The sequence below is a fragment of the Apodemus sylvaticus genome, chromosome 14 (genome assembly GCF_947179515.1).
Source record: "Apodemus sylvaticus chromosome 14, mApoSyl1.1, whole genome shotgun sequence".
Taxonomy (NCBI): domain Eukaryota; kingdom Metazoa; phylum Chordata; class Mammalia; order Rodentia; family Muridae; genus Apodemus; species Apodemus sylvaticus.
The window spans coordinates 36,169,031-36,196,951 of record NC_067485.1 but is presented as its reverse complement, the minus strand read 5'-3'; the positions used below and the strand labels follow the sequence as shown (position 1 = coordinate 36,196,951).

Below are 27,921 nucleotides of genomic sequence, written 5' to 3'. Positions count from 1 at the left end.
CAATGGCTGTGTGAGCTATTTCATCATTAGAACATGACTGCTGTTGTCTGACAGAAGGGTAAATAGAATGAAGGCCCTGTTAACTCTCGGCTAGAATCTATCGCACCAAGGAGATAAGGAGTTAACCATAACAAGCCCCAGTCTCTGGGGCTCCCGACACTTCCATAGAGAACTCCAGATTTGAGAGAGCAGACCCAGGCTATGACCCATGACATTACACATAGCCAGTCCCAACATGAATGCACATTATAGAATTCATGTCCATCTAACCATTTAATGTGAACCACATATAGGTAACCCACCTGTGCTGGCTAATTTTATATCAACTGACACAAGCTCGTCATGTAAGAGGGAGCCTCTACTGAGAAAATGCCTCCATAAGATCAGGCTTCAGACAAGCCTGTAGGGCATTTTTTTGATTAGTGGTTAAGATGGGAGGGGCTAGGCTCCTGCCCTGGGCTGGAGGTCCTGGGTTGTATAAGGCTAAAAACCCATGAGGAGCAAATCAGTAAGCAGCACTCCTCCATGGTCTCTCCATCCGGTCCTCCTTCCAGGTTCCTGCCCTCACTGTGTTTGATGAACTGTGAGTTAAATGCTCCCCCTCCCTTTAAGTTGCTTTTGGTCATGGTGTTTCATCACAGCAATAGTAACTCTAAGACACCACCCAATGGAACCTAAACTTTTACTTTTGGTTAATACAGTTTTTGGAGTCTGAACCAGCTTCACATGGGAATTCCCAGAGCTACCCCCTCTACTGAAAGCCATTTTGCCTACAACTGGGCCCAGGGCCAGGTGAAGCTGTACTCGGGATCCTAGTTAGAGCCCTCCACAGCCAGTACCTACTCATTTGACAATCGGTAACAGGACAGCTTGGATCCTGAGCCAGAACTTTAGGTAGAACTCTCAAAGCCAGATCACCCCCAAAACTGCCCAATGATGGGCCCCAGGAGAACATGGAGACTGACCCAGAACCCCAGTTAGAAAGATCCAAAGCCAGTCAAGTCCCCCTTTTTCTTACCTGTACAACTACCAAGGACCATGTTGAGATGGTTTACGACTTGAAGTCTAAACCCCAAACCCCAGAGTGGCCCCAGCATTGAAAACCAAGCTGACCCAAACCTGACAAAGATCCAAACACCCACCCGATAAAAGTGAGATATCTGTACCAAGAAACACCATAATGACCTACCTCCAAACACCTAGACCCACAAACGTCCAAACATGAAAGCTGGAGCCAAAGGTAGTTTGGAGCAGCTCAGCCCATGATGACAAATGTGTGTGCATCAGACAGCAGAACAGAAAGCAGAGGGCAGCCGTAACTCTGACTAAGGCTAGAACTCTTAAAGGCCCATCTCCAGGAACTTCTTACCAGCCGGGGCCCACCTTCAGGTAGTTTACAGCTACCTACTTCTGACCAAATGTTCAAACACATGAGCCTATGAGGGCATTTTACATGTACGACATGTTTGCCATTGAAATGGTGCGTGCCATGCTGCTCTGTGGGGAGACTCCAAAATTTATTTTTTGCCATAAGGGACTGAAATTCTCAGAAACTGAAGTAAAATAAACCCTTCCACCCTGTATTAGTCGGTGTTCTTCAGAATAGAATCAGCAGAGAATGTGTTACAAAGGGATTTACTTGACTGACTTACATGATACAGATACAACCCAACAATGGTTATATGCAGGCTAGAAGCAGAAAACCTGGTAGCTACTGATTCCAAGGCTAGATGATACACATAGTGGGCCTAGAGGACAAATTTGCCCCTCTTTTTCTCCAAGAATACCTAAATCAAGGGGGTCTCAGGTCCCCTAAGTCAACGTGCTGTTCTCTTAAGTTTCTAATTATTAATACACATTCATTTATTCAAAACCAAGTATATAAATAGGTAGTAGATTCCCCAAGATCTACTGCACAGAAATCCAGGCTTAATATTCCAGTGCTGATGGTCTCAGTCCTACATTGCATCACTGTCCTGAATTCTCAGCAGGTGACTGAACAAGCAAGGTATAGTGGTCCATGTCTACATTTGAGGAGACTCAGCAGACTGAAACGTCAACTCAGGTAATGGGTCCAGCTTCCAGATGCACTATCCAAGACTACTGGCACCCCTCTGAAGTACCTTGGAAAGATTTAAATTGAGCACCACCTTTTCTTTGATGTGATCAGAATATAGAGACCTTTGATGGGACCGCTGATGATAATTGGCTGTTTTGAAAACTGTCAACAAAACTGAGACTTCCAAGATGGAAAAAGAACTTTCCAACACCAACTGATAGACTATAGGCAATGTGATTCATATTTATTAAAATAACATAATTAGGTGAAATAATCTGTGTTGGGGGTTAAACACTTGTGACATAAAAGGGTAATTCTAGTTTTTATTAAAATTCCCTACAAATCTCTGCCAGTAAGATTACTGCTTGCTGGGAGACTTATTCACAAGCAAAACTGAAGACTGGTTTAACTACCTTAGCCAGGAGGTGGTGGCGCATGCCTTTAATCCCAGCACTTGGGAGGCAGAGGCATCCAGATTTCTGAGTTCGAGGCCAGCCTGGTCTACACAGTGAGTTCCAGGACAGCCAGGGCTACACAGAGAAACCCTGTCTCAAAAAACAAAAACAAAACAAAAAAACAAACAAACAGAAAAAAAAAAAAGGACAGGACTCTGTCATGAACAAATACAAGGGGTTTGGGGCAGACCAAACACAAAATGCTAGACAATATTAGCAACTGAAAGCTTGGCTAAAGGCAGATCTGAAGACTTTTAAAGCTAGCATTTATGACACTCTGGTGAACTGAGATTTTTATTTATTTTTTACCAACAACCTGAAGACTCTGCCTTCTAATCAAATGCTTTATAGATTCCATGAGAGCTGACTGCTGTGCTAAGTTGTGTTTGTGGTAACTGTGCAGTCTCCTGAGCTGCTTTTTTTCCTTTCCCATATGGAGAATAGTCCCACACTAGATATAATTCTTATCAAAAATGACCCATGACACATCTCTATAAAAATGTTGTAACACTATACATGCAAATAAATACTGGAAATGTTTATCTTTGAGAGGAATATCTTGTTGTGTTTTTCTTCCTTGTCTTTTCTAGCCTTTCAGGGCAGTCCTATTAGTTTTAATTTGGAGAAAAACTTAAGAACTAGATGTGATGGCCACATGCCTGTCATCCTATACTTAGGAGGCAGAGGAAGATTACAAGTTTGAGGCCAGTTTGGCTAGAGAGTAAAATCCAGTCTTTAAAAATGAAAATATTTCAATAAAGTCCTATATTTGCATAACTGTGAAAGATCTAATACCAAAACAGAAAAATATTAGATATCAAAATGATTCCCCATCTACTTTGAAGTGAAAATTGATGTCCCCCATCTTTTCTCAAGATATGAAAAGAAATTTAGATAATGAGAACAGCAATTATAGATTTCACAAATATCTTGTACAACAATCTGTAATGTTTTATTAGAATTAGCTATCAAAGACATTGCACCTTTCAAGTCTGTGACTGAATTTAATGATGTTCAACAGCGGTTTTATTTTGCTAATGCTTGATAATATTTAACAGTGAATTCAATTACTTCACATTAATGTTTGCCAATACATTATTAACAATTCTTAAATATTTTAAATCAACCAACCTAGATGTACACAAGGCTTACTCTCAACTCTTCTGAAGGGACATGAAGACCGAAAGAAACCTAGGCCCTGAGTCCAAGTGTCTAACCCACAACAACGACATCATCACTGGTGAACTCATAGGTAGGAACTTCCAGGTTGAGAGGTGCAGGGCCCTTCCTGATCCTGCCAGAGGCATCATAGTGTGACCCATGGCAGGGGCAATAGTAGCCACCAAAATCTCCTGCGTTTGCAATGGGTACACAACCAAGATGAGTACAGACACCTATCAGAATAACCCATTCAGGCTTCTTTACGCGATCTAAATCGTGCTGTGGGTCCCTTAACTGGGACACTTCAACTGCAGCTTCCTGGTCAATCTCCTTCTTGGTTCTATGGCGCACAAACAGAGGTTTGCCTCTCCACTTAAAAGCCATGTTCTTTCCTTCTGGGATATCAGACAGCTTGATCTCGATCTTCGACATGGCCAGCACATCGGCAGAGGCACTCATGCTGGACACGAACTGGGAGACCACATTTTTGGCTGCGTATGCAACACCCACAGTGGTAGTCGCAGTTACCAAGTAAGAGAAGCCTTTTCTAGCGTCACTGCTCTCTTTAGAAGATTTTGTGCTATCGAGAACTTCAGCACGACGATAGTCAGAGAAGTCGGGCACCTTGACATCTGTATGGGAATAACGAACAGAAGCAGGAACTGCAAGACAAACAGGTTTAAAAAAAAAAAAAACACACAGAATTAAAAGTATGTCCTGAAAAGGGCACACATCAGCAAAGACTTTTGAGTTATAATGGCAAATAACATAATAAACAGATATTTAAGTTAACAAAACCAACAACTGCTTAGACAGACTACCCAACTACACTAAATAACCTCAGCCCGCCTACGCAGTTGCTGTGTGACCATCTCAAGGCAAAGGCCTAGCCCTGTACTCGGCTATGTGCTTTCTGCAAAAACTACAAGCTAAAGTTCAAAACATACTAATTACAAGACAATAAGCCTTCTGTGATTTTTTTTTTTTGGTATATTTTATAGAAAACTTGATTGTTAATTTTAAATCCTAGGGCATAAATTGATATTACTTTATCTTCAAAGAAAGCCTCTAGTGTCAGAGACTAACAACTATCAGAACAGGCAGCAGAATTCAATAAAATCTGCAAAGTAATTATCAAATTTAATAAGAAAAAAAAGGAGGTGATTATCATTGATCTCCCCCTTTATTAGAGTAACAATGCCTATAAAAACAATCGTTTTCATACTATGGACTCTTTGAGTGGGGCACTCTCCTGGCAGTCATAAAATAGGCCAAATGTTTGTGACAAACGAAAAAACATTTTAGAATATTTACTGCTTACATATACTTTGAAAACAGAAGTGGCAGGTTCTCTCTCTCATGCCATTTGTCAATATGTGACAAAAAGAATGAACTTATTGGCATGAATCTTTAACTATGCTTAGAAAGTAAATTTCCTCACAAAATAATAGATGTAACAATTATACACATGTGAAAATATATATCCTTGAAAAATGCATGTTTTAGGAACTACCACGACATTTACTTTTTTAGGGGAAAAAAGGATGTTAAAAACTTTTATTTTTAGAAAAGTAAACCTTTTTGAAACAAAGTTCTACATATAAGACACAATGGCACTGAAGGTGGCAGTGCTATCTTGGTCTTCAAAGGTCTCATCTTAAGAGACCTCGATACCCAAATATTAGTATTTTACCTACTTTTTACATGACTTCAAAGTGAGTAATTTTATGGAAGTCACAAATTCAAACAAGAATAAAAACTATCAAAATTACTTTTCTGACAATTTTGGGGGAGGAACTGAGACATGCGTAGTGACAACCTAAGAGTCACAATTAGGACTTTGCAGACTTACATGACATTAATTATGTATTAATCCCTAGTATCAATGTGATGGTGTAAACAGGCATTTAGAATCAAGAAAGAATTACTTCCCGAGGATAACACCTGGAATTACACTAAAAAAAAAAAAAAAAAAAAAAAAAAAAAAAAAAAAAAAGTGTTACCTGCCTAAAACAGAAAGGAGCCAAGTTCATAGTTCTACATTCAACAGTACCCACAACCACTACCTCCTAACAATACAAGGTAACTAAAAACACTACACAAAATGACTCATTCACAAGAGTTTTGGTGACAAAAGAAATCTAGCTTTCAACTGTTCTCTGTACAGCAAGTTACACATCACCATGATCAATCAAGGGACCTTTAGGATATTGCTGCAAAAGTCATTTTTTATGTAATTTGCACAAGTTGTATTAAGCATAGATACTTAATTCCAACCGGAGGCATGACCAATTATTGAAATATCACCTCAAAATAAAGGGAACTGAAGGCATGTAAGCTTTTTTTGTAGAGCTGAGGTACCTAGAAATTTGCATGAAAGAGATGTTCCCATAATGCAGACTCTGTCCTCGATACACTTCCAATCCAAATCCACCCAGATGGATTTTAACCTGCACTTAAGCTACAATGTAAAGTGTGCTTTCAGAAAAGGTTTTGACTTTGTTTCTACATTGTCTGATAGGAAAAAGCTTTCATGAAACAGGCACACCACCAATTTTTATCAAAAACCTTTCAGCTATCTGACAAACTTAGGTGATGCTTTTCACCTCTGCAATTTTCTCCTCCCTCACTTCTCACCTACTGATGCCCTAACCCAAACAGACTTAGAACAAAGTAGGTTATTACACTAATGTTCTGATAAGTTTTTCAAAGATCCCCCCACTACTACTCCTTCACAGTTACTCAGAACAGAGATCGTGAATCAAATGTATACAAAATCTGATACTGAGACAAAAATTAAGGAGCTATTATTCTACCCCTTAAAATCAAGGCCAGAAGTCTCAACAATAGAATGGAAAGTGTCAACATGCTATGATGACATGAAGATATCATTGTAAAAGTACTAATTTTAATCTGACCTGAAATTAAGGTTAAAGGCTAAAATAGATATACAGCAATCCCAGTGGGGATCATTAAAAGTCTGCAGGAAAAGCTAACCAGACTTAGTTAGTGGTGGCTCTGGGAAGGCAGAGTCAGGAAGATCTTGAGTCTGAGGACAGACAGCTTAGGATAGATACACAGTGAGACCCTGCCTCAAAGAGAGACAGACAGACAGACAGAGGCAGAATGAAAGTGAATGCAGAGTGAAAAGCTGTCCAAGAAGGCAATTTGATCAACATGTAGAAAGCCATTAAGTCCACACAGAACGGTGCCAAGTAGGTAATACATTGAACAATCACAGTATCTTACTGTGTTTGGTCTAGAGAAAGTTGTATGGGTGTGAACTCATTCTTTTAAAGTGAGTATTTCTAAACTCAACTGTCCATGTGAACTTGAAATCAAGGTTTATTCTACTTGAAAAAGTGAGGAGTCAACTATGGGAGTAGAAACCAAAGAGCCCGGTGGTGCAGCTTCCCTTATTTCAGGAGGCACCAGAAAGCTTTCTAGATTTTTTAATCACAAGGGAATGCGAATCACAGACTTCGATAAACTAGGAAGAGACCGTGCTGCATAGTGACTGTGTGGGTCACTTCACCTCTAATGCTCAGTTTTCTGTTAAAACAACAACAAAACAAAACCGTGTTATTTATGTCTGCCTCGTCTTCACGACTAAGTAAGATTATGGAAGTCCTAGAGCCAGGTATCTGAAACCACGGCTGACTCCCTACAGTGGAAATGACAGGGCTGTTTATAGGGATGGGGCTGCTAGGAAGTTATGATGCTGAAAAGTTGTACCAGTACACCGACAACTTCCTACATGTCTGTTTTGTATTTTTTTTAACAATTCCTATTTTGAACACTAATTGTCTAAACCGTACCAATGGTTTTACATAGAATTAATTCACATAAGACTCACAGCACTTCTACAAAATTGTGATAACCAGGAAACTGGCCCAAGGTCAAATTCCTGTAACCAACAGTATCTCTGTCACTTAGCCGTGATAGAGGGAGGCCAATCTTAAAGTTAAACAAGTCAACTGTAGCCTGAGGAGGGAACCCAAACTAACGGGCAGACAGGCTCCTGACGCCTGGGGGATGCAACTACTAGCTCATCCCAGCCGCATCCGGTCGCCGTGAGCCGGCCGGCTCCTGGAGGCGCTCGGCCTGCCAAGGTCGCTGCGGCCGGCCCACCACATCCCAGCACACCGCCCTCCGCCGCCGCCGCCGCCCGGGGCCTGGAGCCGCAGGGAACGAGATCGGGGCACCCCGAAGCCGGCTCACCATTCAGGCCCACCGTGGCCACCAAAGGCCGGATCGCGGCCTGGCCACTCAGCGACTCACGGCACAGGAAGGGTCGCTTCGCGTCCACAACAGGTGGTTCCGAGGTGGCGGGCACCGCGCCTTGCAGCAGAGGCCGCAGCGCGCCCGCCACCCCGCGGGACGTGGCCGATAGGACGGGCGCGAACGGGCCCGAGCGGGCAGCGACCGACAACATGGCGACAGCTGCTCCAACCACCTAGTCGGTCACAGGGACGACCTTCCGTTCGAACGCTGGCCCGAAGAGGAGCGGGAGGCGCAGGATTTGTGACGTCAGCGCGACGCCGGAAAGGTAGTTTCGCAAGCTAAGCGAATCCAGTGGATCGCCGCGTTGGAGGCGTGGCTACGGGCGCAAGTTGGGGGCGGGACAGGAAGGGGCAGGGCCTGGCGCTGACTTGATCTTCCTGCCCCAGGAAAACAAAAGAGAGGAGGAATTTCTTGTGGACGTGAGTGATTGAGATCCTTCATTTAGGGCGAAAACTTAAATCAGGGACGACCTAGGCACGAGAAAAAGTTATTACAGAATTAAAGAACAGGCTATTACTACTTCCAAACGCCTATCACCTAGAATAAATACCATTTTTTTGTCTTTTGCTCTGACGATGTTTATCATCTTACAACAAAAAAGCCAGAAACCTTTATGCAAAGTTTGACGAAAACGGTGGCTTACGATTATTCATCATATACTACGCTTTGGATTTGGTAGTTTCTCCATTGTTCATTTGTAATTATGATATTGATGAAATAACACGATACCAGCATTTTACCAGTGAAGGACCTGGTCCTTAGACCCTTGGCTCAGGCATGGATTGCCAGCAAGCAGTGGAATATTGTAGTACCCTGAGTTTTTTCTCTGAACCAGTAGGTTTTCCCAAGTGATTTTAGGCAGTACCAAAAGGGGGTGGGGGAGGGGGGAACTCGATCACTTTCACATAGCGAGAAAACTGCCAGCTTTTAAAATTCTATTTCAGTTCTGATTACACCAATAACAAAGTCTCGGTGTGGTGCTAATAAACACTAATCCATCTCAACACTTGAAAATCTCCACTTTCCCGAAGTAGAATAAACCTTGATTTCAAGTTCACACAGACAATTGAGTTTAGATATGTAATACACTTTAAAAGAATGAAGTTTTCATCAATGCAACTTTATATCAAATACTTTGTTTATTCTTTTAAGGTTTAAAAACCCAGTAAAAAAATAAAAAATAAGAATTTAAGCACTGCACACTCTGGCATGATTGTGATATGATGCTTGTATAATACATGGATTCTAGGACCTTGGCTGGTTTTCAAACCTTTGGGATTGGAAAACAACGTAGTTGTGTTGTTTTAAGACACTATGTTTGTTATAGTAGCAATGTAAAAATCGAACACAGGAGATCTGTGTCCTCACACAGAGGAATGATGCGGGTCAGGGAAGATACGTGCTGGCTAGTCTGGTTCCTTTCTTGTCATTGTCACTTCACTTGGTTATGTTCTAACTCTGGCTGAGGCTTCCGAGCGTGGGGCTTTGGGTTGGCACAATTCTACAATGCTGGACCCACTGTTAAACGTAACAGGATGCAAAGAGGCACCAGCTGCCCTAGTTCTAAGAACATGAGCTGTATTCTGTGTATTCTGAAATCCAGGGAAATGGGTACTGACGGATGGGGAGGGATGTATGCTAAGGAGACTGTGCAATTGTGATATAGCAATGTTCTTCCTGCTGCAACAGCCCATTCTGGAGGGAAGTTCACTCCTTGGGCTTCAGCCAGCTCTAACTTGAAATTTTCCATCCTGGACGGAGGTTCTTTAAGACTTAGCAAGTAAACAACTCACAAGCCTCAGGAAATTCCTAAACCTACCAGTTCACAAGGCCACTCTTTCTCCAGTGTTACAAAAGCAGTAAGGACTAGAGAGGAGAGGAGACCATTTCTGGCCAGCAGAGCTGTCTGCAGCCTGTACAGAGAGCTCCAGGATGGCAGCTTTCTTAAGTTCCCATTCAAGCTGCAGTGACTTTCAGTGAAGCAGCTGCCTTTGAGTCTCCATGTCAAGCAATGAGCTCACTGGTTCACTGGGCTGGACGTTAGTTGAACCTTTGATTTGCTTTATATGCCACCCTATCTGCAGTGGGTAGACATTCATCCATATCTCACATAACAATTGTTCTCTTGTTGATAACAGTAGTATCTATGACCCTCGATGGCATGTTAAGCCAGAGCGCACCCTAAAGAACATTCCTCCTGAACTGATTTATTTTGTTTTTCCCAGTGAATAAATTTAATAAACAATGTTTCTGTAAAATAGTAAAAAAAAAAAAAAAGCAAATATGATTTTTTTATATATATCTGGGGTGAAATGGGTGTATTTTAGAAATAAATGTTCACTTAAAACTAAGCAAATAAAAGTCAAATTGAATAGTATTGCTTTAAGTATCATAACATTTTTTAAGGTCAAAAAGATTAAAGCATATACAGATCTGTGTGTATGTGGAGAGGAAAGATTTCTGAGTTATGGCAGAGAGGGAGGCAGGAGTTAGGGTGATGGACGCTCATATCGCCAAGGATGCTGGGAAGATTTCCATCTTCAAGGGTGTCATGAGCTGGCAATTCTCTTTTGCTTCAGACAGTGCCACACTGATAGAACTCTTACATGTGGGAAGCAAGTCTGTGAGAAGCTTTACAGATGCTGGATTTAAAAGGAAAAAAAAGTTATATCCTGACATTTCATCTCTAAAATACCCTGAAATGATCACTTTCCTCCCAGAGATTTGAATTTGTATTGTATAAAGATCAACTTCATAACTAAATTGTCAATATTATTGTCATTGAGGCTACAGGTACACAGCTATGTGCACAAGGGCCCACAGAAAGTCTCCTTTGGAAATTATAGAGCAATGTGCACCTTCTACTTGACAGAGAATTTTTTAACATGAAAACTATGGGAAATGGGCCTTCCTTGTCTGCATTCTTCCTTCTCTTTTTGAAAATACTGATGCTTTAGGGCCATGATTATCATTTTTCTTGAACTTCCAATTCCTTAAAAAAAATTGAATAAGAGATTTCTTGGGGAAAAAATCTTTCAAAACCCACTTTAATATTCTTTTTTTTTTCCATTCTTGAATAAGTGCTAAACTACAAACTACACATGCACTCTGTGTCATGGTTAATGTATGGATGGATGATTTTGACAGATTGATTCTTATTGTATGAACATATAAGATGTGAGGGTTTTTTTTTCCAGTATATATCCACCTATTAGGAAGTAAAAGAAAAAGTAAAAGCCATGAATCAATATGAAATAAAAATATAATAAACTTATATCTATCAGTATATGTGTACTGATTTGATTTTCACACAGGCTGCCGAGAGGAAATAATTCATGTTCTGACTTATCCTTGATACTACGAACCACATCACTGACCAGCACAGCATGGCATTCTTACAGGTGCACCAGTGTCATGTGCATCTTGTCAGTTACCACCAACTGCCTAATTGGAGTTAAGGCCTGTTAAACGAGAGGAAAATAGTGTCTGATACTACATATATAAACTGTATAGGAGAACCTACTACTTCCGGTTTCCTAAACAAGCATACTTCTTAACTGAGTTCTAACTTCTTAGTCTTATACCCAGATGTGTGCAGATAAGTGTAGTGCTCAGTCGTCATCAAAGAAGCTGCTTTATGGAGAAGACAGGGATGAAGTGATGAAATGCCATGATCAAAACAACACTGGAACTGGGCATGGTGGCGCACACCTGTAATCCCAGCACTTGGGAGGCAGAAGCAGGCGGATTTCTGAGTTCGAGGCCAGCCTGGTCTACACAGAGAAACCCTGTCTTGAAAAACAAAATAAAACAAAACAAAACAAAAACCATTGGAAGGAAAAGGTTTATTTGGCTTACAGTTGTATAGCACTGTTTATCATTGAAGGAAGTCAGGGCAGTAACTCAACTGGTGAGGGGGGTAGTCTGGAAGCAGAAGCTGATGCAGGGGTCATGGAAGGGAACTGCTTACTGGCTTGCTCCTCATGGCTTTCTTAGCCTGCTTTCCTATTGAATCTGGAACCACCAGCCCATAGGTGGCCCCACGCACAGTGGACTGAGCCCTCCTACATTAGTTGCCGATTAGAAAAAAATGTCCAACAGGCTTGCCTATAGCAGTGTTAAGGAAGAGCTTTCTCAAGAGAGGCTTCCTCCTGTCAAGTGACTCTAACTTATATCAAGTTGACATAAAACCAGCACAGAGACCATTACAGAAAACCACAACTAGTCACAATTAGAGAACAAGCCTTTGGGGTATCCAGCCACACAATTGATACATCTATGAAACAATTCTTATACCTAAGACTTGGGAAACATTGCAAGAAGGGGTACAAAGATTTCAAGATCCAGAGGACCAGAAATCTGCTGCAAAATCGTGTCTTCTAGGTTCAATTGGAGACCTATAGCCATGAAACCTCAACGATATGGCTGATCAAGACCTAAACAATGACAACACCAGTTGATGTGCTAATGTGGTTGGAGAAATCGAAGGGAGCCCCACACCCAGATAGAGTTATAGCCAATTAAAACCTGCAGTGAGAAAGAGAATTAGTCTTTTCCAGAGATGAGCACTGAAGAATAGTTACCTCCTCTCAAAGGGTCAGTCCTTACAAATACACATAGAAGAAATGCTAAACAGACTCACCACCTTGCATTTATACTTTTATTTGCATAGAGAACTATTTGTGTGTGTGTGTGTGTGTGTGTGTGTGTGTGTGTGTGTGTGTGTGTGATAAAGAACAAAAGGCTACAAATTTGAAAGGTAGCAGGAAGGGTAACACAGGAGGAGTTTGAGGGAAAAGAGGAAGAAGGAAAAGCATCTGACTATATTTTGACTAGAAATAAAAAGGACAGTAGTATAAAAAGATATTCAGTTCAGATGGAAAAATTTAAAAAAAAAAGTTAGTCAAATCCAGGTCATGTTGAGCATACACAGAATGAAAGCTAGCTTCATTACCCATTTCCCAGTTTACAAGTGGGAATACTGTGCCTTTAGAGAAATTCCCTTCATCGGATTCATGAGCATCTATTATGGTGCCACATCTCAGCTAAAGGCTGGATGCTGGAGCCTGATTAGAGCTCACGGTCCACACGCTGCACCATGCTTGGACATTCCGTCTGTGGAGATGGGAGTCAGGAAGAAGCACTGGAGACAAGGCCACCCCACAGCTTATCTCCAAGGTGACTGAGGATGCAAGATCAGGGATGAGTGCACGTTTTCTGTTACTGTGGTAAGATACCACGGCTAGAGGTAAAGTATGGCGGACAGGGTTTCTTTTGTCTTACATTATCAGAAGGATGGAGTCCATCCTTGTGGAAAAGGCATGGAAGCAGGAACATGAGCAGGTCGGGAAGTCACAGTTCACAAAGATTTCCCCCTCCATCTCATCAACACACAGGCGGGAGACAGACAGATAAGATAGAGGTAGAGACAAAGACAGAGAAACAAAAATAGAGTCAGAGATAGAAACAGAATCAGAGTCAGAGAGATAGAAATATATATATATATTTATATAGATATATTTATATAAATATATATAGAGAGGGGGGGGAGGGAGAGAGAATCAGAGGCAGAAGCAGGGCCAGGCTATAAAATCTCAAAGCCAGCTCCTAGTGACATCCTTCCCCCAGCAAGGCTTCACCTCCAAATGCTAACCTCCTTGAATACCAACTGGGAAGCAAATATTTAAATACATGAACATATTGGTGCTTTACTTGGAGTTTTACTGCTGTGAACAAATATCACAACCAAAGCGACTCTTATAAGGACAACATTTAATTGGGGCTGGCTTACAGGTTCAGAGGTTCAGTCTATTTTCAAGACAGGAGCATGACAGTGTCCAGGCAGGCATAGTGCAGGAGGAGCTGAGAGTTCCTCATTTTCATCTAAAGGCTGCTAGAAGACTGGCTCCCAAGTGTTTCAGAGGAGGGTTTCATTCCCTACCACCACCCAGTGACACACTTCTTTCAACAAGGCCACACCTACTCCAACAAGGCCACACTTCCAAATAATGCCACTGTCTGGCCCAAGCATATCCAAACCACCACAAATTGCAATGGACTTTTCCACAGTGTTACATACTCATTGTCAGAACTGTACCTATGACAGGATGTGTCCATGGGTACATGGATTATATTATAGGTAAGTGTCAAGTTTTCTCTTGATGGTATCATAAGAATCTGTTTCCACATAATCCCCCGCCCTGCTTCAACCTCTCTTGCCTTTCTTCTGAAGACACAGGTTTGGTGTAGCTGGGCCCTCCTCCAAGAGACGGGTGTGACAAGGTTACTGACCTTAGATAGAACCAGGCATTGTTGACAAGGACATAGTACTGGAGCATGTGTAGAGCAGTGATGGCAAAGATGTCCCACGACATGTTCAGCAACTGGGTGACTCACAGTGAGGTCCCAGGATTTACACTTTACACTTGTGGTTTGGGGACTGTAAGTGTAACTGCACAGATTGATTTGCCCCAGGGACTGCACAGCTTTGCCATTTGCACCACACCCTAAGTGTCAGGAGGTAGGGGGTACACTGAAAGGCTACTCAGCTTATACACAAATGCCAGTGTGTTTCCTGGCATCAGTGGTTGCCCTGCCACTAAAGTATGTGTTCACTAGGCCCTGGGTCCACCAGGAAAACTACCTTACTCAGGAGCAAGGTGCAACTGCTGGTTCTGTGTTCATCTGAGAGCCGACAGTTACCAGAATTGAAGCCGCCAGGCCACCCCGGGTCTTAGTGATGCTGGCAATACTTCTCTTTCAAAAGGATCATTCGTATTTGTGAGGACCAGAGTATCTGCACCCATGTACACACATTCAGAAGGCTGTATAAGTGGTCAGCTGTGGGGTTTCTCAGTGTGATGCCTCTTCATTAGATGAGCAGAATCGCCAATGTCCAAGACATCTCCCATGATGACTTCATCAAAGACAGCCTCTGCAACTTTTCTCATGGAGTCTGAGACCTGAAGAGTAGTGAACAAGCCCACCCTCCTGGCTGTCCTGTGTTGTTTCAAAGACGAGTCCCGGACCAGTGTATCTCTGACACAGGCATCACTCATGGTCAGTGTCACAAAGGCCTGATCTGTCATGGTGCAACTAGGAGGGCCAGAGGAACCTGGAGGGGACCACAGCCAGTGCAGAAAGAAGGTGTGTCTCTTAAATATAAAGTATGAGCAGGATCAGACTTTTGAAGTGAAGCACAAAGGTTGTGTCTGTTATCTAAGGCTTCAGTTTCAAAGGACTTAGATGACTTTACCCTGCCAGCTCTGCTGCCTGACATACCTCTCTCTCTCTCTCTCTCTCTCTCTCTCTCTCTCTCTCTCTCTCTCTCTCTCTCTCTCTCAGGCTGATTGCACTCCCCGAGGGCAGATGTCTTATGGCTCTGCTCTCTTCAGCATCTTGGGCCTGTCACTGCAGTCCAGACTCCACTGTTACATCTTTATGCAATGGCCTTCTAGGGGCCTTCTTTCAAGGAGTCCACATCTGCGACATACTGCCTGGATTCAGCTGCTTTTGAAACCTTAAAGGAAGAACCCATGACCCCTTTAGTCTTGTATCTTCCTTGTCCCCCCAAACCAGTACCAAGTAGCTGACATTGCCAAGTAGTGCTGTCAGCTTGGGAGGAAGCCTGGCCCCCGTGGACCACAATGGCAGCACTTTCTGAACGCTGAAGCTGGCAAAAAACAAAAACAAAAACAACAAAAAAAACCCAAACAAACAAAAACTTCCCTAGGGATTTTTTTTCCTGGAAACAAGCACGTATACTCCCTCCTTTCACAAGCTGGAGGTAGAAATAGCCAAGGTTCCCTGAATGGGGTGAGACAGAGAGAGGGATGAGGGGAAGGAAGGAAGAAGAGGGGGACAGAGAGAAGACACACATAAGACAGACTGCATGAGGCGTGGGGAGAGAAGAGGTGGGGCAATCTCACAAATGCTGTCTGCTTGAGTAAGCATGTGGCATGCAGACACTGGGCAGAGGAATCTGAGGGAGATGCTTGGTGATGAGGGAGGTTTCTTGGTGTCATCCCTTGCCCCAACTTCAGGAACAGGACCTGGAATAATCCTGAAGAAGCACGCACTCCATCTAGATCTCTCCTCAGGGACCACGAGTGAATACCTAACATGGCAGAGATGAATCTAACCTTTCCTCTCTCAGGTGAATCCCCAGATGGAAACCTTCACCCAAAACTGCCCTTGCCTGTGGCTGTCTCAAGATGAAACTGCACACCAGCTAGATACGCTGCAGCTGGTGCCAGTGTTTGTCCAGAGATAGACCGTGAAGCTTTCCGGGACGCAGATGATACCACATAGACCTGGGCTGGCCCTGGACAGACAACCTCGGCTGAGAAACAGCCCGACAGAGATGAGCTAGGGCCAGGAAGAGGTCCGTTCTTCGTCAGTTTTTGAGGATGCCAGAGGCCAGTTCTCTGGACTTCCTACGAGAGCCAGTGTACAGAGCCATATTGGGGCAGTCTTGCACTTGGTCAGAGTTTGACTTTGGTCAAGGTTAACTTCTCCCAGTTAGCCAGGATCCTGCTCCACCTAGGGTGGAGCGCTCGTAGTAAAGGTTAAGTTCATTGTTCCTCCAGGTATAGGATTTCCTGAATTAAACAGGTGACCCACCCAGCTGCCGGAGCAGTCAAGACGAAGACCTCCAAGAGAAGCTAGACAACTTCCACCGGAACTCAGCCTAGAGTCTGGGGGGAAGGGTTTGCCCAAACTGTTAAAAGGTCCGGCGCCATTAAAGTTTACGGCTTTGATCAGTGAACATTGACTTGGCCGCGCTTTCTTTTCGCCCCTCTTCCCTATAACCCCAAAATTCTCTCAACAGGTAACCCGGTTTACATGTGGCTGCGGGCAGCTACAAGCCAGGATGACCCATCGCATCTTACTGAAATGGTCACGTTTCAGGCTTTGGGTTTCAGGCCTCTGACTTGGGTTCAGTTCACCTGCTTTTCATGACTAACAGAAACCTCATAGGTTTCTTTCCTGGTGTTTCTATATTAGTTGTCACTAAATATCTAAGGCTAGTTAGTTAGTTAGTCAGACAGTTAGTTATATGTGTTTGTGATTGTGTCATACACACACCACGGCACAAGTGTGCCATCCTGTGTGGTCATTTGGAGGTCAGAGGATCACTTGTGGGAGTCGGTTCTCTCCTATTACACAGGTCTTGAGGATAGACCTCAGATTATCACCAACTTTTGCCTGCTGAACCATCTCACCAGCCGTTTTCTTTTAAAAAGTTCCTGAGACTGGATACTTTTTAAAGAATAAAATATGCTTCTTATAGATCTGGAAACTGAAAGCCCACAACCAAGGGACCAGTAGGGAGAGTTGGCTGACGAGTGTTATTCCCTACTTCCAAGACGGTGTCCTATTGCTGTGTTCTCTGTAGGAATGGACACTGGGTCTGTGGTAGAAGATGAAGTGACACAAGGGAACAGGTTCCTAACCTCCTAATGCTGTTGCTTTGGGATTAAATATTAATACAAATCTTGTAGAGTGTAAATCACTCATGCTGAAGAAACTGTCAATAGTCTGTCTGCCTGTCTGTCTGTCTTTGTTTTGCTTTTTGAAAAGAAGGCGCCCTCAATCTGCTAACCTATTTTCTTCTTCAAGGAGACAGACATCCAAATAAACAAAAGTCCAGTGGAATTTTATCACTGGTCTGAGCTGGACCAAGACCTAGACCAAGGTGCAAACGGGCTCCAAGAAGGTCTGCGCGCCTGTTCTCAAGGGAGCTGGGACTGTAAGATGGCCCCACTGCCTACCCAGTGGGAAGCCCACACTCCAACCCAAAGCTCCATCAAAATCACAAAACCTTCTGTCTCTGCTACAGGTGGCCACTTGTTCGCTGCTGTGCCCAGGGTAATGGGAGCCATCATTTTCTCCAACCCAACCCTCTGTATTCCTGTGCTGGGGGTGCCTGTGCAGTGGGTCGTCACCTGGGAAGAGGAAGGGCTGTGTAGCTCGGGAGCGTGTTTAACTAGAACAGAAAATCTACTGCAGGGTGATGCTTCTGCCTGAGGATATGTGAAATGGCCCCTTCTAGCAGTGGATGTGACTGGCCCTGGGGTCAATTCCAGTCCTCCCTGCACAGATGGCACTTTGTCCTTGTCGTGTGTTTGAACTTGTCATTGTCAATTTTTTTAAATTTTATTTTCTAATATTCTAAATTTTATTTTATGTGTATGGATAATTTGTCTGCATGTATGTCTTTGTGCCACATGCATGCCTGGTGCCTGTGGAGACCACAAAGGGGTATGAAATCCCTGGAACTAGAGTTACATACAGATGGTTGTGAGCCAACGGGAGGGTGCTAGGAATCGAACTTGGGTCTCCTGGAAGAACAGCCAGTGCCTTTAAACCCAGGCCATCTCTACAGTCCCATCACCATCAATATTAAACACGCGGAAGCAAAGCTCCCGGAAGGTACTTGGGCTCGCAGCTAGTTTACTTGGGAAACCGGAATACATTAATGGCCCCACAGTGATGGCCTTTGAACCAGGAGCCAGAATAAGCGCTTCTTTCCTTTAAAAACTATCCATTTCCTGTTTTGGAAAGAGTGAGATGAGGAAAGAGACAGTGTCTCGTCTTCCTCCTCCGGACACCCTAATCTGCCTCCCAACCCCAAGCCCCTGCTGTTTCATAGGTCTTTGCAATGAGCAAACATTTGTCATGGGCTCATCCAACTGAAAAGGTGCCAACCCCTTTCTCCAAGAGCTATCCTGCAAATGGCCAGGGAGGTGTCCCACAGGATACTTATCTTCATGACATGGGGCCTCCCTACCAGGTCTAATTAGACCAATCAAGTCTTCTGGTGGCTCTGCTGTTAAGGTACAAAGTTATCTAGCTCCCTCTGGTGGAAACAGAAGGGACTGCAACAGAAGTGCTTTCACGGAGGCAGGCTGAGACCACAGCCAGCAGGTTGGCTAGAAGGAGGAAACTAGACTCAGAAAACAACTGTCTGAAGTGGAAACTTAAGGGTTCTTTGGAAAGTCGGTTGGATGATATTTTTCTGGGGTAAACACGTTAAGGAACGTTTCATTTAAGTGGTTGCAGGTGTGAAAGGCTCAGGCAGACTCATGAAGGAACGTTTCACTGAAGCGAACACAGGAGAAGAGATGTTGCTAAAGCATGTTAAAGGACATGATGAAGTATATGATGAAGCTTTCTCTGCTAACAACTCAAACATGTTAGTCAACCTTAATTGTGTAGTTGAGCTGCATTTGTCAGATAGATAGAAAAGCACACTTCTGAAATAAAAAGTTCTGGTGGTGTGCTGCAGTTTGCACGTGCTGAGGTGAGGCACGTGGAGGACACGTGATGTCTGGAGGCTATAAATAGGACTCCATGGAGTGGCAGAGACAGAGCTTGGCTTGCTGATACAGCTCGCTGCACAACGCTTGTGGGTCTTGAGTCTTCGCTTCCCTAAGAGAGGCACAGCTGAGAACTGGTGTTCCTGTTGATCCCTCCTGCTGACTGAAGCCAAGGCTGAGGCCTGGCTGTCTCGGCTAGGTCTTGCCACTGCTGTTGCTAACCCAACTCTACCAAACTGGACTGCTGGTGTATCCATGAAGTGTTTGTGAGTGGATCGAGCTGTCGCTGCCTGCAAACCTGTGAACGGAACTGCCAATGTCCAGACAACACAGATGGGAGTTGCTCCAATGAGCCTTGTGAACAGGTCCACTTCCCACCTCCCACACCCCTGTTTCCTTTCTTTTCCACTACCTCTGGTGGGTGGTGGGTTACAAGGAAGGTTAAAGCATTTAAAGAGAAATCATTAAAAATAGGATTTGAAAAGATTAAAGTTACAACTATCTGTTGGGTGTTTGTTTTGTTTTACAAGTTTGCATATGCCTTTTGCCTAGTCAAGCATCAGGCTGGCTGTCACATGGCCTGAGTAGCCACAGGAGCAAAACTAGTTCCAGGAACAGGCCTCCTGTGCTGGAGGAGCAGAAGGCCACACCTACACTGAACATTCTAGAAAAGCCAATGACTAATCAGAGTGTCAGTGAGTGTGGACATGGAGGAACACTGCAGACCCAGATCCTATCGGAGGCTGTCTTACCCCCTTCAATAGCCATTTACTGTGCTGCTTCTCTGTATATTCTCAATATTCTTTTGGGCTATATGAAAAGATGCCTCCCCTCCACTAACCCCAAGGCTAAGAACGGCATCAGACAATGTCTGGGGCCCTTAACAGAGATTTCTCCACTTTGCTGTAAATGACCTATTTGGGGTTTCCACCAATGCATTTGAAAATGTTGATTCATGATTTTTTTTTGTTATTTTTGTTATATTTTTCTGTTACCATAGAAACGTCATGACACCATTACCATGTTGGTACATGGAACCTGAGGTAAATGAAATCTGTATTCGTAGTCACCACTCATGTTTGCCTGCAGAACAATTTCTTATACTTTTGAGGTGAGAGCAATGTTTTGGTTTAGGTTGTTTGTTGGTTTAGGGTATTTTTGACTTTTTGTTTATTTGTTTTTGCATTTCCCCCACTTTGGCAGTACATGCCACCTTATTACTTCTATGTCACAAAATTTCAAACACTAGGCAAGGCATTCTTACACTTGACAAGCCAAGTCAACTACCAGTGTCCATCGGGAGCTCACAGAACCCTGAGGAGAAATAAGAACTAGGCTGGCATCAGGACTCAAGCCACGCCTGTGCTAGCTGCCTAGCGTCTTGCACAGGGAGAGCCTATGCTCTAGAGACAGCATGTCCTAATCGTTCCTAGGTAATCTACCCGCTAACTTCCACAGTCAGCTCTGACTGGACCGTGAGGAAGAGCCCTGGAACTTCAGCTCAGCTGCCCCCAGTTCACTGAACTGATCAGAAAGACTCAGCCTACCTTGTGTGCCACAGACCCAGAAGCCTGCAGCCTTCAGAGTCCCGGCCCCTCCGTGCCCCTGGACGCCTCCATCTGTGTATCCTGGCAGCCAGAGGCACTGTGTCTGGGTTGCCTCAGAGTCTCCTTGTAGAAGAAAGGCTACAGGGAGGCATGATCAGAGGCTGGCCAGACTCTCAAAAGCAGGAGTGGTCACGCAAGAGGGGGTGCCCTGAGATCCAACATTGTTACGGGGGCTCGGGCGTCACAGGGAGCCAACACAGTTATGTGTTGAGCTTTCCTTTTCGTGGATCCGATCCAAGACACTCCCACTTAACAGCGTGGGCTGAGTGGAAGGATGAGTGTGATCGGCCCCTCCCCTCATCCTACCTTCTCCTTGCAGGCCAAGGTGAGCACTTTTGCAAGGTTATTCCCGCAAGGCACAAAGGGGGCAGGTGGTACAGCCCTTTGGCAGTTATAGAGAGATTCTAAGGCAGTTGGGCAGTGGAGACAGGTCCCCAGCACAGTGCTAGTTTTCATTCAGCCGAACACAGGGGACTTGGAGCTGTTCCAATTAGATTTTCAAAGTAAGGGGATTTGTGGGGAAGGGGTATGATTTATTTATTCTTTTAAGTGGATAAATGTTTGCTGGCATGTATGTATATGCAGCGCGAGCCCGCCTGGTACCCAGGGAAGCCAGAAGAGGGTATGGAATCACATGGAACTTGAGTTAAAGATGGTTTTTGAGTGGCTATGTGGACACCCGGAGCCTAACTCAGATTCACTACAAGCAGCCAGGACTCTTAGCCGCTGAGTCAGTATTCCAAAACAAGTCCGAAACAGATATGCGATCTTGGTTTTGTTTTTCATAAAACAAGAATACTTATGCTAATAAGGTTAGTCTAAGAACAGAAGCTAATAATGAGTTCATCACTGCCAGTTTGTAGGAAAACCGCCCTCAATAAAAGTACTGTTTCTCCCTCAGAGATTGTTAGATGAGAGAAGGGTCTGACAAGCGTTGCAGCACGAATGAACCACAAAGACACCACACTAAGGGGAAGAAGCTAATCCAAAGGGCCAGCGTTGTGAGTTATTTCACTTTCACAAAGTCCCTAGAGTAGTCAAATGGGTGGGGATGGCGGGGAAAGGGCAGCGTTTAATGACTACACGGTTTCCACCGGGCATAATGAAAGGTTCTGAGTATGGGTGAGGCAGAACCCACATTCTGCTCAGTAGACCACATTTGCATACATTTGATGAGCTGAATATTTTATGAAATCAATCAAGAAACTTAAACATTCCTGAAGCCATCTGTAAATTGAAATGTCAGAACCTATAAGATACAATGAAAACAGTTTTTTTATATAAGAGATACGTTAAAAATCAGAGAAATTACAAATCTAATGATGCAATTTAAATGATCAGAAAAGCAAATAGGTTGAAAACAATAAAGATGAGAGCAAAAGTTAAACAGAGAGGAAAGAACTATATAAAAGTAAAATAATGTATTTTAAATCTAAAGTTGATAAACATTTAGTGAAACCTAAGGAAAGAGAATGAAGATGCAAACTAATGAGATTAGAAATCAAAAGAGAGACATTTTAACTGATGAAATTTAGAAGGCCATTAGGACATAATTTGAAAATGCAGACCAGTGAACTGGAAAATCAAGATGAAATGGGTAAATTTCAAGACATATGTGACATATCAAAAATAAAGAGGATATAATCAACAGACATAGGACAACATTAAAACAGTGATTCTTTAAAAGCCTAGAGAGATTCTCTGGATTTTATCAGGCCATATGGAGCCAACACCAATATTTCTCAAGTAACTACATAAAGCAATAAAAGAATGCTATTGAAATGATTTCACAAAATCAATAGCACCCAAACTAGATTAGGACACAACATAAAAATAAAATTATAGGCCAATCTTCCTGATGAACAAAATAGCAAAAATTCTCAACAATATACTTGTAAATCTAATCCAACTGATTAAAAGAATCGTTTCCTGTGACTAGGTGGACTTTCTTCCAGAGATGCAAGAATACTTCAATATGCACAAATCAGATAACAAATCACACAGACTCAAGGACTGAAGTCACACGGTCACTTCAATAGATGCTGAAGAGTTGACCATCTCTTATCACAAAAGAGGAAACTAAAAACCCAAAGATCGGATCTCAACATAATAAAGTTTTTTATGACAAGTCATTAAATGGCACCATACTAAGTGGGAAACTCAGAGCCTTTTCACTGAAGTGGAAACAAGATAAGTGTGTGTGGTGGATGGGCCTGGTGCTGTTGGTATTTTGATGCTAATTCTGCTCTCCTGGGAGGAGCTGTGGACAAGGATTGAGTCATGTACCCAGGTGACTTCTTGTGAGCCAATCCCCTAGTGAATAAAGGAACCAATAACTGGATGAGTAGGAGGGACTTCCTGGTTGGACTGAGGAAGCGAGAAAGCAGGAAAGAGTTAGGTCTTATTGGACAGGGATAGCATGAGGACAAGATGTAGCTATGAGTGTCTCCTGGTTTCAATGGCGGATATGCTAGAACTTGCCACCAGAGGAGTTAGATTTAATAAGGCTTACAAGATTAGGATTTTAGTTGCTGTGCCCAATGATTGAGTTACAGTGGTTTCTGAACTAAGTTTGTGTTCTGTTTTCCTTCCCACAGTGGCTTGTCTGGGTTCAAGAGAGAAAGATACAATGGCAAAGTGATGCACCATAAAGGCCATGGGGGATTTAAAGGACTGGGTTGTGTGGTAGCAACTCACCAGTGGGAACCTAGCGAGTTGGGTGGAGAGATTGTGGAGCTCTGAGTCAGAGAGTCTCACAAGGTAAAAAACAGGTGGGCCATTGCCCACCAGTGCATGACCGGCCAGGTCGCCAGGACAGAGAGTTGCCGGCACTGACATTTGATTTTTAATATTTTCTGCAACAGGTGTTGGCGAGGATGTGGAGAAAGAGGAACACTCCTCCACTGCTGGTGGGGTTGCAAATTGGTACAACCACTCTGGAAATCAGTCTGGCGGTTCCTCCAAAAACTGGGCACCTTACTTCCAGAGGATCCTGCTATACCACTCCTGGGCATATACTCAGAAGATTCCCCAGCATGTAATAAGGATACATGTTCCACTATGTTCGTAGCAGCCCTATTTATAATAGCCAGAAGCTGGAAAGAACCCAGGTATCCCTCAACAGAAGAATGGATGCAAAAAAAATGTGGTATATCTACACAATGGAGTACTATTCAGCCATTAGAAACAATGAATTCATGAAATTCTTAGGCAAATGGATGGAGCTTGAGAACATCATACTAAGTGAGGTAACCCAGACTCAAAAGATGAATCATGGTATGCACTCACTAATAAGTGGATATTAACCTAGAAAACTGGAATACCCAAAACATAATCCACACATCAAATGAGGTACAAGAAGAACGGAGGAGTGGCCCCTTGTTCTGGAAAGACTCGGTGAAGCAGTATAGGGCAAAACCAGAACAGGGAAGTGGGAAGGGTTGGGTGGGAAAATAGGGGGAAGGAAGGGGGCTCATGGGACTTTTGGGGAGTGGGGGTCTAGAAAAGGGGAAATCATTTGAAATGTAAATAAAAAGTATATCGAATAAAAAAATATTTCCTGCAACAACTAGTGAACCAACATGTTGGACAAGAATCCACTAGAAATATAAGATTATCAGCCTGAGAATTAGAGTTTTTTGTTTGTTTGTTTTGTTTTGTTTTGTTTTGTTTTTTAACTGAGTAGCTGGATAGCGCTTGGACGAGTCACCATGCACTCAAGTTCGGGAAATGTGCAGGTTCTTTTTTAATACTTCCTGCAACAAGTGTGTTCACTTCTTCATTCATATTTAATACTTGGAGTCTGTTTAGTGATTCATTTATTTTCTGTATATGTTTTTACTTGTGTGTATGTCTGTGCACCATGAACATGCCTGGTGCCCCCAGAGGCCAGAAGATGGCACAAGATCCCAATCTCTCCAACTCTCAGCTCTTTTTAAGTTTTATCAAAAGCAATAGAACAAGATGAAGGAATAAAAAGGATACAAACAGGAAAAAAAGAAGTCAAATTGCCCCTATTTGTAGATCATGTGACTTTATATGAGAATAAAAACTGCAAAAAATGTTAATATTGACACTTTCAGCAAAGTTTCATGATATAAGACCAACATATAAAAACCAGTAGCTTCTCTACATGCTAATAAAGATCACATTGAAAGGCAACTCAGAATCCAATTCTAGGAACAATAGCTTTACAAGAATACTTTGTTATAGTCTTAACCAGGGAGGTGAAAGACCTCTATAAGGAAAATAGAAAACACTAAAACCAGAAGACACTCCCCAGTACAAGATAGAGAAACCTCCATGCTCATATTCTGTCAGACTTAATCCTGCAAAAATGGCCACAGTATCAGACCTGATCTTTAAATTCAAGGCAACTCCTGAAAATTACTACAACATTCCTCATGGATCTAGAAACAAGTTCTAAAATTCATCTGAAAAGATCCCAGATAGCCAAAATGATACTGACCAGAGAGAAACATGCTGGGGTTTTGGTAGTACTTGATTTCAAGTTTTACTACAGAACTGTAGCAACAAAACAAACATGGCACTGACATAGCAAAGGGGAACAGAAATTAAATAGAAGAGCCAGAAATAAAACCACAGAGCTACAGTCACTCAATGCTTGGCAAAGATGTTTATCTATGTATCTATGTATGTATATATCTATGTATGTATGTATGTATGTATGTATGTATGTGTGTGTGTATGTATCATCTATCAAACATCTATCAATCATGATGTATGTATCTATTATATCTATCTATGTATCTATGTATCTATCTAGCCATCTTTTTCTTTTCTTTACTTTCTTTTTCCTTTTTTGAGAAAATATAGGATCCTTAACAAATGATGCTGAAAACTGGATAGCCACACTAACAAAAATGACACTAGATCCCCATCTTTTACCTTGCCAAAATAACTTAAAGATTGATACAAAACACCATCAAAATGCAGAGTTGTAGAGGCTAGGCCCAAAGGATACGTTTCCCACACAACTCCTCCCCCCCCCAAGGCTCAGAATCATTGAGGAAAGGGCACAGAAAGACTAAGAGCCAGAGGATTATGAAGTGTGCTGTGAGACTGTGTCTCCTGGAAGTAGCAGACACTGTACACATAAAGTCTCACCAACATGACAGCCTCCACATGAGCCAAACAAGGATACCACAATTTTCCAATATCAGCAATAAAAGAGAAACCACTGTGTCCCATACAGGTATGAAACAGATAAGAAGGGGTACACAATGAGATGGAGTAATCCACTACACAGTTCTCAGGATCTGATAACATTAAGTAACTTGAAAATTCTTATAGCTATTAAGAAAAATGAATTAACTTTTTATTGTTTGAGAAGTTCACACATAGAATGTATTTTAACCAAATCCACCTCTCCATCCTTCAATTCTTCCCCTATCTCTGTCACTAGTTTTCCCTTCAAGTGCTCTTTAAACACACACACACACACACACACACACACACACACACACACACACATACACACACATACACACACTGACTTTAGTTAGTGCTACCTATGTGTGTATGGGTGTCAGGCCATTTACTGGAGTATGGGTAGACTTTTAGGAGCCATATACCTGAAGAAAACTGACACCCCACCCCCATCCCAAGCCATCAGTTGCTAACAGTGTCTCAGTTAAAAGTTGGATGTTATGAGCCCCTCCCTGTCCAGAATGACATTTGGGCTGGATTGATTTTGTCCAGGTCTTGTGTGGGAAGACACATTTGGGTATGCAACAGTGCTATTGTGCCTAGCAAATAAAGATTTTTTGCAAATGTCTATTGCCTCTGACTCCTACAGTCCTTCTACCCCTTCCGTGGTGATCACTGACTGTTGGGGTGAACAGAAATGGGTTCTGATATAACTATTCCATTTGAGTAGAGCACTCCACCATCTCCTAATCTTGGCACCCCGATAAGTTGTGGATCTCTGAACTAACCCTCAGAGGAAGGATAAGATTCTCTGATGAGAACTGAGAGATGCACTAATCTGTTGGTAGTTAGGGGCAGAGTAGGTGGGGCGGGGCTTAAAAATATTAATAACCATCAAAAATAAATTGTAGATTGAGAAAGTAATACTACAGAGTTTGAAAGCATTAAGGAATTAATACCAATTCAATACACATCCCAGAAAAGAGAACAAAATGGGTTCCTCCACAATTAATTTTATGAAGCTATATTATTCTTACTAAAAGCCAAAACCCAGCAAGTAAGGTAATGCCCCCAACCACTCAAGATTACTGACATAAAATATTTAGTATTAAATAAAACTATACAGAGTTTAGGAAAACAATTAGGAAAAGATTTGGGGGATATGAGAATATACAAAAATGTTCTTTGATAAGTCAATCAACAGAAAAAAGTATCTTCCATATCAGTTTATACACAGGAATTAATTTTAAAGATGGCATTTTAAAAATGAAAGAGAAGCATTGAGTCTTTGAAATGACCACTCATTTTAGCAATTAGCGAAAGGGCTGCTATTTATTTTACTAGAGTTCCTAATGCTAATATGAAAAATGTGATCACTTTAAGCATATTAATAGATGATGTCCATGAGCAATTTACAGAAGTAAAAACACCTCATCAGCAATCAGGGAAATGTAAGTCAAAACGGCATTCACTATCCCTAAGTATCAGAAAATTATCTCTTCCAAATCCTGTGTGCACTGTAACTGTGAATGCACAAACAATGAGCAGAAAACGTGAGCCTGCTAAAAGTCGCTTAATAAGAAGAAAGCTAATATGAGTGGTAAAATGGATATTCTTCTAGAACATTCTTTATTTTTATCATTTCAAAATCTTACCCCATCATCACTTATTTACTTATTGTTTCAAATCTTACCACTCGTGCATCACGTATAGCTGTAGAAATCAATACATTTTCTAAACAAAACTAAACCAATGAAAAATGATAGTGCATGAAGAACCAAGGGAGCTCACGACGAAAATCACATGTAGTTAGGATCCCTGTCGTATCTATTTTAAACTTCTGCGCATTGCGTATAGGATGACAG

General features: G+C 42.5%; 1 protein-coding gene and 1 pseudogene across 1 annotated transcript; both read right to left on the bottom strand.

Moving 5' to 3' along the window:
* Positions 1 to 3,442: 3,442 nt before the first annotated feature.
* On the bottom strand, positions 3,443 to 8,207 carry LOC127664812 (cytochrome b-c1 complex subunit Rieske, mitochondrial). The gene is made up of 2 exons (XM_052156996.1): positions 7,897 to 8,207; positions 3,443 to 4,337 (listed from the first exon to the last, which is right to left on the bottom strand). The coding sequence occupies exons 1-2, from the start codon at positions 8,108 to 8,110 to the stop codon at positions 3,727 to 3,729; spliced, it is 825 nt and encodes a 274-aa protein (XP_052012956.1). The 5' UTR covers positions 8,111 to 8,207; the 3' UTR covers positions 3,443 to 3,726.
* A 5,885-nt stretch (positions 8,208 to 14,092) lies between these two features.
* On the bottom strand, positions 14,093 to 15,047 carry LOC127665286 (glycogenin-1-like; annotated as a pseudogene).
* Between the last annotated feature and the right edge of the window lie 12,874 nt (positions 15,048 to 27,921).